Below are 13290 nucleotides of genomic sequence, written 5' to 3' on the forward strand. Positions count from 1 at the left end.
GGGGGGCGCTGGGGGGCGGCTGGGCTAGCAGGGGCTGCGGGTCGGGACTGGGGGGCGCTGGCAGGGCTGTGGGGGCGGGAGGAGCCCAGGGCTGGGCTAGCAGGGGCGGGATTGGGGGGCGCTGGGGGGCGGCTGGGCTAGCAGGGGCGGGATTGGGGGGCGCTGGGGGCGGCTGGGCGAGCAGGGGCTGCGGGTCGGGATTGGGGGGCGCTGGGGGGCGGCTGGGCTAGCAGGGGCTGCGGGTCGGGACTGGGGGGCGCTGGCAGGGCTGTGGGGGCGGGAGGAGCCCAGGGCTGGGCTAGCAGGGGCGGGATTGGGGGGCACTGGGGGGCGGCTGGGCTAGCAGGGGCGGGATTGGGGGGCGCTGGGGGCGGCTGGGCGAGCAGGGGCTGCAGGTCGGGATTGGGAGGCGCTGGGGGGCGGCTGGGCTAGCAGGGGCTGCGGGTCGGGACTGGGGGGCGCTGGCAGGGCTGTGGGGGCGGGAGGAGCCCAGGGCTGGGCTAGCAGGGGTGGGATTGGGGGGCACTGGGGGGCGGCTGGGCTAGCAGGGGCGGGATTGGGGGGCGCTGGGGGCGGCTGGGCGAGCAGGGGCTGCGGGTCGGGATTGGGGGGCGCTGGGGGGCGGCTGGGCTAGCAGGGGCTGCGGGTCGGGACTGGGGGGCGCTGGCAGGGCTGTGGGGGCGGGAGGAGCCCAGGGCTGGGCTAGCAGGGGCGGGATTGGGGGGCGCTGGGGGCGGCTGGGCGAGCAGGGGCTGCGGGTCGGGATTGGGGGGCGCTGGGGGGCGGCTGGGCTAGCAGGGGCTGCGGGTCGGGACTGGGGGGCCCTGGCAGGGCTGTGGGGGAGGGAGGAGCCCAGGGCTGGGCTAGCAGGGGCGGGATTGGGGGGCGCTGGGGGCGGCTGGGCGAGCAGGGGCTGCGGGTGGGGTGGGGTGGGGTGGGGTGGGGTGGGGGATAGCTCAGTGGTTTGAGCATTGACCTGCTAAACCCAGGGTTGTGAGCTCAATCCTTGAGGGGGCCATTTAGGGATCTGGGGCAAAAATTGGGGATTGGTCCTGCTTTGAGCAGGGGGTTGGACTAGATGACCTCCTGAGGTCCCATCCAAACCTGATATTATATGACATTATATATGACTGGGGGGCGCCGGCGGCAGATGCACGGGTACCAGCCCCTTCATTCAGTCCCTGCCTCTGACATAAGCGGATTGGCTCCGGGTGACACACGTGGGGACGTGACGCCGGCAGACGGGACAGGATCTCAGGCCCGATGGATCCCCCGCGCTCCCAGCTGGAGCCTGGTCCCTGCCCCGGTTCCCAGCCGGGGGGCGGAGGCCGGCGGCTCCCCCGGGGCTCCCCGGACCAGCCGCTGCCGGAGCCCCGCGGGCGGCAGGACGTGGGTAGGGCGGGGCTGGGCGCAGGGGCGGCGGGGCGCGAACCGGGTGCGGCAGGGCTGAAATCGGGAGTCGCTGGAGCTGCAGAGCTGGGCTCCGTGTGTGCGGCTGGAAGAGACTCGGCGAGTGTTTGTGTCTCGTGCCCCCGGGGCTGCCCGCAGGGTTCACGTGCCCCAGATCATGGGGGAGCAGCAGAGAGATGGCTCCGTGGGGCTGGGAGCTGTGCCAAGGGGGCTGGCATCCCAGCAGCCGCCCATGTGCCCCAGGATGAGCATGACCCCAGCAGGGCCCCCTGGATGTTGTGCCAGCCACGGGTCTCCAGCAGAGCGGTTTGCTCCATAGGGGGCCATGCACACGTCCCCGTGGGGCTGTGCCCTGGTCTCTGACCCCCCGTGTCCTCCCCACAGATCTGCCTGCCCTGGGCGAGGAGGGGAGCGGCCTGGCACAGGAGCTGGTGGTCGCTGCGGCTGGCTACCAGGTGAGATGCGCAGCGGGATGTGCTATCGGACAGTGAGCACTGCACCTTCCCCCTGGATCCTGCTCCACAGACTCCCCCTTTGGGCTCTCCCAGCTGTGCCCCTCGCTGCCCGCCCTCCGATCCAGCGCTGGGGGCCGTGGCTGGAGTGTCAGGTGCTGAGCGGGGTCCCTTCTGGTTCCAGGCGCCGGTGGGGTTCGAGGAGGTGGCCGTGTATTTCTCCCGGGAGGAGTGGGGCCTCCTGGACGAAGGGCAGAGGCAGCTCTACAGGGACGTCATGCAGGAGAACTACCAGACTCTCATCTCACTGGGTGAGGCGCCGTTGCCCCTCGGGGATCAGGAGCTGATGTAGCGGGGAGCCCCGGATAGCTTCGTCTCAGGGCTCTTCCCTGGCCCCGTAGATTTCTGGGGGATTGGCCCCTGCCCCCAACCCCACAGGAGAGACTGTCACCCCCACAGCCCCTCATTGGAAGGGGATTCACATGGGGTAGTTTGATCCCCTCCCCCAGGGCTCTCCAGGGCACAGGTGGCTGCATGTCCTTGCTCCAGTTCACACAGGCACTGAATCCCTGTATCCCCCTCCCAAGGCAGCTCCGTGCCCAGCAGGGGTTCTGCTCTCTCTGCCGGGCTAGGAATGGCCCAGCGACTCCCTGAGCCATTCGGGCCTCTCACTGTGTGTTGAGATCCCTGACTCCCTTATGGGGGGCACAGCCCATTTCCCCCAGGCATCACCCTGCCCCAAGGGTCCCTGTAAACATATTCTCCCCCACGCCCCCCAGCAGAGAACGGGGCCGGGGTTAAAATGAGAGCGTGTTCTTTGCACCAAGACCTCCAGGGAGACTTCACGAAGCGTCATCTTGCCTGTTTCCTTCCCCTGAGCAGGATTCCCTGTCCCGGCCGTGATCCCCAGGATGGAGCGAAGGGAAGAGCCGAGAGTCCCTGATCTCCAGGGCTCCCAGGAAAGGGAGAACCTGATGGTCATTTGCACAGGTGAGAAAGGAGTGACGCTGGCCCAGAGACCCGCCACGAACTAACGGCCAGCACCCCAGGGTGCCAGGCTAGAGCCATAGATGGGGAAGGTCAGAAGGGACTGTTCTGGTCAGCAAGCCTGACGTCGCACCCCAAACCCATAGGGCTAGTGTCAGTGGTCCACAAGCTGCGGGAGCCTTGAAGTGGCAAAATTGGCATCAAATAATTTAGGTTAGTTTGGCAATTTACGGGAGTGAGGGGATCCCAGCAAAGCCGCCTGGAGCCCTCCACAGGTCTCGCTCAATGTCATCTCCAGCAGGTCCCTGTCCTCCTGACACATGTCACTCCCGGCTCTCGCCCACCCTGCCTGACCCCTGGGAAGAACCCTGCCCTCCCCCAGCCATTCTCTGTGGGCTCATGCAAGACCATTGGGGCAGAACCAGCCCCTCCGCTCTCCTCTGGGGAAGGGTTTGCAGGGGATTCGTTTCCTGCTTTTCAGATTTTCTGCCTCCTTTTGTGCCCTGTCTCTCCCTGGCACAGGGAACAAGCCCTGCCTGGATTCTCCCTCTCTCCCAGTAGGTGCTGGGATGGAGGAGGATAATCCTGAGCAGGAAGGGCCTGCAGGAAGGGAGCCTTGTGGGATGTCTCGAAGCACCGAGCAGGGAGAGGCCAGCGGGGTTGGACGGCAGCAGGAGACGGAGGCGATATCTCCGGATGAGACGGACATCAGGGTGGTGACAGAGCACAACCAAGCCCAGGCTGAGGCACGTCCCTACAGCTGCTCGGACTGTGGGAAGAGCTTCAGCCAGAGCTCCCACCTGGTCCAGCACCAGCGCATCCACACGGGCCAGAAGCCCTACAAGTGCACCGAGTGCGGGAAGAGCTTTGTCCTCAGATACAACCTCATCGATCACCAGCGCATCCACACCGGGGAGCGCCCCTACAAGTGCGGCCAGTGCGGGAAGAGCTTCATCCGGAGTTCCCACCTCTTCCAGCACCAGCGCATCCACACGGGCGAGCGGCCCTACCAGTGCACCAAGTGTGGGAAGAGCTTCAAATGCAACTACACCCTGGTGAAGCATTACCACACCCATGCTGCAGAGCAGCCTTGCTTCTGCAGCGAGTGCGGGAAGAGCTTCAGCCTGGGATCCTTCGCCAAGCACGTCCGCACGCACACGGGCGAAAAGCCCTACACCTGTGCCGAGTGCGGCGAGAGCTTCATAAGCAGTTCCAACTTGATCCAGCATCGGCGCATCCACACCGGAGAGAAACCCTACAGCTGTGGCCACTGCGGGAAAAGTTTCAGCCAGAGCGCCAATCTCATCAAGCACCGGCGCATCCACACTGGAGAGAGACCCTACAGCTGCCCCGAGTGCGGCAAGACCTTCAGCCAGAGCTCGTCGCTCATGCGGCACCGGCAGATCCACCGCAGAGACCGGCCTTACGAGTGCACCGAGTGCGGGAAGCGCTTTCGCTGCAACTCATCCCTGATGAACCACCAGCGCATCCACACCGGGGAGCGGCCCTACAAGTGCCCCGAGTGCGGGAAGGGTTTCATCAATAGGTCTAGGCTGACCAACCACCGGCGCACCCATACTGGAGAGCGGCCCTACAAATGCACCGACTGCGGGAAGGGCTTTGGAGACAGCTCCGCCCTCATGAAGCACCTGAGGATGCACAACCAGTAGACACCCAGCAGATGGAGAGGGGGGGCACTGGTGGCCCTCTAGAGAGTGAAATTGACATGTCCTGGGGAACAGGGGCCACTACAGAGGGGGACATTAATGTGCCTTCTGGGGGCGCTGGGAGGGACAAGGACACCTTTATAGAGAGTAAATTGGCTTCCTCTCTTCCCACCCCCACTGCTCAGCAAGACATACCAATCCTTCTCGGAAGCCTTGGCTCCTACCTGCAATGCATGCCAGTGCACTAGAAGTCCCCTTTTCGCCCCTCCAGTGGATCAAGGTGCTGATGGCCTCTGTGAAGATCCCAAAATGGCAGGAAGAGCGAAGGTAACTTGTTCAGCTTTGATGTGTAGATTTGTAGAGAGGAAATAAGCAAACATAGTGAGGTATTGTGATTAGGGCTGGGGGTCAGGACTCCTGGGTTTGGTCCTTAGAGAGGGGAATGGGGTCTAGGGGTGATATCAGAGGGGGCTGGGAGAATTAGGACTCCTGGGTTCCAGCCCCAGCTCTGTCACTTGACCTCTCTGGGCCTCTCTTTGTACAATGGGAATAATGATACCCATATTATTCTTTATTTGGTGACAGGTTTCAGAGTAACAGCCGTGTTAGTCTGTGTACGCAAAAAGAAAAGGAGTACTTGTGGCACCTTAGAGACTAACCAATTTATTTGAGCATAAGCTTTTGTGAGCTACAGCTCACTTCATCGGATGCATACTGTGGAAAGTGTAGAAGATCTTTTCATACACACAAAGCATGAAAAGATACCTCCCCCCACCCCACTCTCCTGCTGGTAATAGCTTATCTAAAGTGATCGTTCTCCTTACAATGTGTATGATAATCAAGTTGGGCCATTTCCAGCACAAATCCAGGTCCCCCCCACAAATCTCTCTCCACACAAGTGATCCACTTCCTGGACACTACAGTGCTAATAAGCGATGGTCACATAAACACCACCCTATACCGGAAACCTACTGACCGCTATTCCTACCTACATGCCTCCAGCTTTCACCCTGACCACACCACACGATCCATTGTCTACAGTCAAGCTCTGCGATACAATCGCATTTGCTCCAACCCCTCAGACAGAGACAAACACCTACAAGATCTCTATCAAGCATTCTTACAACTACAGTACCCACCTGCAGAAGTGAAGAAACAGATTGATAGAGCCAGAAGAGTTCCCAGAAGTCACCTACTACAGGACAGGCCTAACAAAGAAAATAACAGAATGTCACTAGCCGTCACCTTCAGCCCCCAACTAAAACCCCTCCAATGCATTATTAAGGATCTACAACCTATCCTGAAGGATGACCCAACACTCTCACAAATCTTGGGAGACAGGCCAGTCCTTGCCTACAGACAGCCCCCCAACCTGAAGCAAATACTCACCAGCAACCACATACCACACAACAGAACCACTAAACCAGGAACCTATCCTTGCAACAAAGCCCGTTGCCAACTGTGCCCACATATCTATTCAGGGGACACCATCACAGGGCCTAATAACATCAGCCACACTATCTGAGGCTCGTTCACCTGCACATCCACCAATGTGATATATGCCATCATGTGCCAGCAATGCCCCTCTGCCATGTACATTGGCCAAACTGGACAGTCTCTACGTAAAAGAGTAAATGGACACAAATCAGATGTCAAGAATTATAACATTCATAAACCAGTCAGAGAACACTTCAATCTCTCTGGTCACACGATTACAGACATGAAAGTTGCAATATTACAACAAAAAAACTTCAAATCCAGACTCCAGCGAGAGACTGCTGAATTGGAATTCATTTGCAAATTGGATACAATTAACTTAGGCTTGAATAGAGACTGGGAGTGGCTAAGTCATTATGCAAGGTAACCTATTTCCCCTTGTTTTTTCCCACCCCACCCCCCAGACGTTCTTGTTAAACCCTGGATTTGTGCTGGAAATGGCCCACCATCATACACATTGTAAGGAGAGTGGTCACTTTAGATAAGCTATTACCAGCAGGAGAGTGGGGTGGGGGAAGGTATTTTTTCATACTTTGTGTGTATAAAAAGATCTTCTACACTTTCCACAGTATGCATCCGATGAAGTGAGCTGTAGCTCACGAAAGCTTATGCTCAAATAAATTGGTTAGTCTCTAAGGTGCCACAAATACTCCTTTTCTTTATTTGATGAGTAATTCTCTAAGCAGAAGTGGCTCTCAACTGACCTGTTTTGTTCATGCTCTGAGTTGGCTGCAGAGCATAGATCTCTTGGTCTTTTCTTAGTCTGGTTTGCAGTAATTAAGATCCACAATTGATCTCTCATTTCTCTCAACCAACCAGGAGAAGAAATTTAAAGGCATCCTGGAAAGGGAAATAAAACTGGGGATTGTGCCCCTCAATTTTGCTACTTTATGATGCACAAAGCAAAGCCTGGGGAAGGGGCAGAGGGAATCAACCTGCTTGGGGCTTGTACATTAGACATTTGGGAGTTGTATAACTTGGAAGTCTCTTGGGAAGACTGGAGAACTGGGTCTGATCAGTTAAGCTTGACTGAATTTGGAGAATGGCTTTAAAACATAAGTTAAGAGTTTTCAGTAGCAATCTCAGAGGACCTCCATTGTGTGAGATATTTTGGAGGCCTAATTTTCAGGTGGAAGTGCTCAGCATTGTCTCAAAATTGGGCCCCCTTAACCATTAACTGTCACCATGGAAAGTTTTGATATAAATTTTTAACAATGAGGATTTTTCTCCAATATGCTCCTGGGATAACTGAGTTAGATAAGTGTCAACAAAGGGAGCCTGTCATACTTGTTGCCTGTGTTAATATTTATGTAACTCAAATGCCTGTATCAAGGCATCATGGAGTGCTCTGCTCACCACTGGAGCACCTTCTTGTGGCCACAGCTGGGGAATACTCTGCCAGTCTGACGCCCCTTCCTGATGTGCTCACTCCGTCTCTCTCTTGGGACTCAATGGCTCCCTCTTCGTGACTTCGCCCTTTGGCCAGGTCACTGTAGTTTTCCCCTTCTGGGGGGTGGGGGGTTTGTGTATCCAAGTCTCTCTGTACCAGTCATCCCAGGCAGTCTTCCAGTTCACTGCCCATCAATGGGGCCATTTCCCCAGTGGGTGGTAGGGGAACCTAGGCCTGGCCTCTTCTCTGGGTTCCAGCCCAGGGACCCTACATCCAGTGGCTAAGACCTGCACTGTCCCCCACCTGACTTCTGTTTCTCTGGTCTGCTTCCTACATTGTCTCTGTCCAGCTTCTTTTCCATCCTCCTCTGGGTTTGCCTTTCCCTCTGGGCCAAGCTCCCTGTTCTCCCAAGCCCCAGAGTGACTACAGACCTCGTCCCTGCAGCCCCTTTTTGCCCTCAGCTACCTGGCTTTCTACAAGCCCTTCCTATTCCTGTCCAGGTGAGCTTCATCCTTTGATTAGTCCTCTTTGCTCCCTGGTTCCCTGTCCAGGTGCAGCCTTGGTGGTTAATTAGTCCAACTAGCCACGTTAAGCCCTTCAGAGGTGGTGTGGGGTGAACACCCCATCAGACATGGGTTTACCAGGTCTGTGCTGCATCCCGGCCTTTAAACAGTCTCCCTTTCAGTGTGGCAGACCTCAGGGGGCCACACTGTTCCACCAGGGTAGGCCATACAGCCTTCCTGATTCCAGGATTGGGCCTTCAGGCTCCAGCACCCCTGTTTGCCACCAGGAGCTCCTACAGCGAGTCCAGCTGAGATCAGACTTCTGTGGAGACATTCTTGTCTCAGGGAGCGATGCAGCCCATTGTGTATTACCTTAACCAATCATTTTCCTGAAATTTAACTAACCAGTCCTAACATATTGTAACATGATTATGTAATCAATTATATCCCACCACCTTAATTAGTTTACACCCAGCAAAATTAATTATACAGTAGACAGAAACAATCACAGAACCAGACAGAGATTATACAGACAAACAATGGGGAAATGGGGACTACAGTGATAGAACAAACACAGAAATGAGGATTTCACATTCCACCTACTGATAAGTGAGTTCTTGCCAGACAGGTTTCAGAGGAACAGCCGTGTTAGTCTGTATTCGCAAAAAGAAAAGGAGTACTTGTGGCACCTTAGAGACTAACCAATTTATTTGAGCATGAGCTTTCGTGAGCTACAGCTCACTTCATCAGATGTTTACCGTGGAAACTGCAGCAGACTTTATATACACACAGAAATCATGAAACAATACAGCCAGACAGGATGCTATCAAACTAAGTTTCCTTTTACATTTTCTAGGCATTTCCCTTTCTCTGGAGGTGATGGGCACTATCAGGACAGGATTGTATTCCTAACAGCCCAATAGCACCTTCTTTCAATGTGACTAGTTTGGAATGGGAGGATGTGACCGGTCGCTTCCCAGCTTATGGCTGCCTCTGTTGCTTAGCCAAAGGCCTAAGCCTAAGAACAGGGCCTCAGACTGTCACAGTAAGAGAAGGCCCTTTCACTGGCAGACAGTGATTTTGATTCTTTCTTTTATACCTCTAGAACTAGCCAAGTGATAAGAATACACCTAAATTCTTAGAGTACAGGCCTTTACAGACAGGCCTGAATATCTATATCCTAACATTCTGTTAAATTCTCGAGCATCCTCACCTGATGCTTCACAGGGAAATAAAATAAGATCACACATTCCTAGTGGTTCTAAGGTTTAAAGAATAAATCCCAGAGCTTCCCCCAGCCCTGTTGTATTTCTACAGGCAAAGCTGTCGTTGGAGTTTGGAGTTATGTCTGCAAGGCAGAATTCTTCATAAAAAACCCAGCAGCCCAGTGGAACTATCTATGCATAAGTAAAGGCAGAAAAGGTGATTCGTCTGGTCTTGGAGCTGTGTAGATTAAAGAAGGGATACAAGTCAGGACTTCTGGGTTTTCTTCCCACCTCTGGTAGAGGAAAAGTGTAGCGTGGATTAGAACGGGGGAGGCTGGGAGTCAGAATGCCTGGGCTGTATCCCTGGCTCTTGGAGGGAAGTGGGGTCTATTGGTTGCAGCAGAGGAGGCCATGGAAATCTAGATTTCTGTGTTCTGTTCTTTGCAAAAGAATGGCACTCTGGCCCTTTGCCAAGTGCCCTCAACAACCAGACACTTGCCCGGCACAGGTTGTGCACGGCAACTAGCAGCAGACACCCAACCCTAGGCAGGGGCTAAGTCTGCGACAGGGCTGCATGGAGAATTTACACCAGAACTTTTTAGAATCCTGAGCTAGCATCAAGATGTGGCATGGAAAAGCTGTGATTGAAGAAAGGGGTGAGAGAGGGGGAAGAAGGAGAGAAAGAAAATGGCTAAGATTTTTTCTAAACTGGCTAATTATTTTGAGGGTGCTCAGTCTGAGTCTGATTTTTCAGAGGGTGATCACTCAGTGCTTTCTGGGGAATCACTTTCCTTGTAAGGGGGTCTCCCCCAATTTGAGTCCCCTAAAAACTGAGACACTGAATTACTCGCTGCGTTTGACAGTGGTGGCCACTGAATCGTCAAAGTAACTAGCTAGAATCCCTGCTGTCTCCTTAGCCAGGTCTTCCACCCACCCTCTCTTAAGTCAATTGTTTGCTCTTTTGATTCTCTTGGGGAAGTGTCTTCTAAAATCAAAGGAAACCCAGATGGTTTTAGAGAAGTGACTGCTGTTAAAATGCCCTTTTAAAGTGATTTTTTTTGTGAGCCTCTTTTTTTTGTTGTGTTTTTTTCTTTTTGAGGGAGAGTGTGCATATTTAAATTTGGGAATTTTTATAAACATGGGGAGGGGGGAAGTTGAGGGATTGGCATGATTTCATTTTAGCAGGAAAGAGAGAGCTTTTTCCTGCAACTTCACAGGACGCTATAATCCAGAGATATTTCTTCTGCAGCTTCATTAGCTGTCATAACACAGAGATCTCGTTCCACTTATTTCAACCAATGTTATTATGAGTTGAGAGAGACTTAATGAAGGAAATCTACTCATGGAAGGATTGGGGTCGTCTCACTATGTACCTTTTAAGGGACAGGTGTTAGATTAATTCAAATATTTTTCTGTAGGGCTGATTTTAATTCTTTATCCATTTTTTTTAACTAGTGATATTTTTCTATCCATGTAGTGAGCTTCCTGTAGTTAGATCTAAGAAGAGAAAATAAATATTTGGATCTAAATGATGGAGTGTGTGTGTGTGTGTGTGTGTTTCCTTTGTGGTCTATGGAATCCAGAAAACCACGGCTGTGTGGAAATAAGAAGTCTGGGGGAGGGGGGGGAGGGATTCTGTGCTGGTGAACTGAGCTAAGAGGGGTCACAGGAAGGGAGTTCAGAGGCCTGTGTGAAGGATTTGAATCCCAGTGTCTGGATTGCTGCAGGGTAAGAGATGGTGTGATACCGGAGAGATTCTCCAGGCTCCGTTTTGTGTCCCTAGCTTGCATTTTGAATATGCTGAGGTCATTCCACCATGAGAAGTTGCAGGTCACATGATACTTCATTGCTGAAAGTAGGCCAAAAAGTTAAAAGTTCAGCGGAAGGGGAAAAAAAATAGGTCGAAAGCTCTGCAGGTCGAAAGTTCAGTGGGGAAAAAGCCCCCAGAGAAAACCACCGAACTGGCAGAAAGAGGTGCAGCATAACTCTGTGGTAAACAACTTGTGATCAGCATGTGTTGTAAAGATCTGCGAGCTGACAGGACAGTATAAAAGGCAGATAGAACGGTTGAGAGAGGAATTAGGAGACCAGCTGCTGGCAAAAGGGGGCCAGCGAGGTAGCCAGAATGGGGAAATTAATAGGAATCCTAACAAAGAACAGCAGAAATCCTGGAGAAACGTAGTGTGGAAGCGGCTGTTACAATATGAAAGCAGAGACCAAACTGACTGCAGAGCTGCTCTGAAGGTTACTAACGTATGAGGAAACTGTACCTACATTTCCCCCACCCCTCCACGCAGACAGCATAGGGAGGCTGGGCACTTCCCGTTTCCCCAGTGTCAGCATATGATCCTGCTGACTTAGTGACCCATTTAGATCAGGGTACCTGGGGAAGAACCACAATCTAAATTCCCTCTAAGCTGTGCAGCCGCCTATTAAGCCCAGCGCAGGGGTTCAGGGCTGCGACGGGGAGAGAGGCTTCTCCCCGCTGGCCCCAGCATGGACCTGCTGCAGCAGGGAGAGGCGCCCCTCCCCACCGGCCATAGCGCAGACCTGTCCCGGACTTGCTGCGGCTGGAGGAGAGGAGCCCCTCCCTAGGCCCGGCCCAGGCCTGCCGGATTTTCCGGGGAGAGATGCCTCTCTCCAGGCCCCGAGCTGCTGCGGCGAGAGAGGGCTGGGGGGAGTCCTCTGTCCCGACCACAGCCCTGGGGCAGCCTGCACCCCAAACCTCTCTGACCCAGCCCTGAGCCCCCTCCCGCACCTCAAATCCCTCATCCCCGACCCTACCCCAGAGATCGCGCCCCCAGCCAGAGCCCTCATCCCCCCCCACATCCCAGCCCTGCGCCCCCTCCCACTCTCCGAACCCCTTGGCCCCACCCCCACCACATGAATGTTATGTGAACCAATATGAAGGTGATGTGTTGCACATCACCTCCATATTGGTGCCCATAACAAAATTCGTTCCACACACGGACATAAAAAATTAGAGGGAACACTGCTCACAATGTATGTGGAGTTTAATAAGGGAGCGCCTGGACAAAATATGTTTAGTACAAGGAAACCAGATCTGCTGCATACTGGCCATGTGTAGCCAAACACAATCGCTTAGGACAATTTGAACTGTATGCTATTATAGTTTGAATGCTCTTTGGCTTGTGATAAGTTATTTGTGTGTTGTTTGCTTTTCGATTAGTACTCTCTTCTGGGTTAGTACGTACACGAATAAAAAGTGCCTGGCTGCCTGTCCTTCAAGTGTTTCCCTCACAACCCTGGAGACCCATGCCTCGGGAAGGAGAGATTAAGGGGGGTGATAGGCAGGTTATTCAAGAGGTGCCCCAAAGCCAGTTTTTCAGGGTAATAGGTGGAGCATTCTGTATCTCTCGGTCATGCCTGGGTGGTGCTCTGGTTCCTGGAAAAGATTAAAAGGAAACAAAGAAAATGACGGGGAGTCTTTAATAGAGCTCCATTTCTGTAATCCCTGGTTGCATCAGAATCAGGGCCTCATTCTGATCTTGGTGACACTGATGTAAATCCGGAGGGACCCCTGCCGTCCATGGAGTCAGGCCTGCATTCTGATTGTTCTTATTAGCAAATAGGCTCAAGAGTTCTGGTCTCTTGTTTGTTCCTTTAAGATCTAGAGCCATGTTCAATTTTTGGATAACACACACAGGTTTTGCCGAGAACAGGGATGGGCAAACTTTTTGGCCCAAGGGCCACAGCTGGGTATGGAAATTATATGGTGGGTTATGAATGTTCACAAAATTGGGAGTTGGGGTGCAGGAGGGGGTGAGGGCTCTGGCTGGGGGTACGGGCTCTGGGGTGAGGCCAGAAATGAGGAGTTCAGGGTGCAGGAAGGGGCTCCTGGCTGGGGCAGGGGGTTGGGGTGTGGGGGGTAAGGGGAGGGGGAAGGCTCTGGCTGGAGGTGTGGGCTCTGGGCTGGGGATGAGGGATTTGGGCTGTAGGAGGGTGGTCCAGGCTGGGACCAAGGGGTTAGGAGGATGGGAGGGGGATCAGGGTTGGGGCAGGGGGTTAGGGCATGGTGGGGGGTGAGGATTTCGCCTGGGGTGCGGGCTCTGGGGCGGGGCCAGAAATGAGGAGTTCAGGGTGTATGAGGGGGCTCCAGGGTGGGGTAGGGGTTTGGGGTGTGGGAGGGGTTCAGGGGTGCAGGCTCTGGGCCGTGCT

The 13290-nt window shown here is 54.2% G+C and overlaps 1 protein-coding gene across 1 annotated transcript in view; it reads left to right on the top strand.

The window, feature by feature from the left end:
* The first annotated feature begins 1008 nt into the window (after positions 1–1008).
* Positions 1009–13290, top strand: part of LOC140913644 (uncharacterized) — a 104931-nt gene continuing 92649 nt past the window's right edge. Inside the window, 5 exon segments of the mRNA XM_078853453.1 lie at positions 1009–1393; positions 1795–1865; positions 2047–2173; positions 2745–2852; positions 3372–4515. Of these exon segments, the coding sequence (XP_078709579.1) occupies positions 1264–1393; positions 1795–1865; positions 2047–2173; positions 2745–2852; positions 3372–4515 (1580 nt within the window). The 5' untranslated portion in view covers positions 1009–1263.

The sequence above is a fragment of the Lepidochelys kempii genome, chromosome 6 (genome assembly GCF_965140285.1).
Source record: "Lepidochelys kempii isolate rLepKem1 chromosome 6, rLepKem1.hap1, whole genome shotgun sequence".
Taxonomy (NCBI): domain Eukaryota; kingdom Metazoa; phylum Chordata; order Testudines; family Cheloniidae; genus Lepidochelys; species Lepidochelys kempii.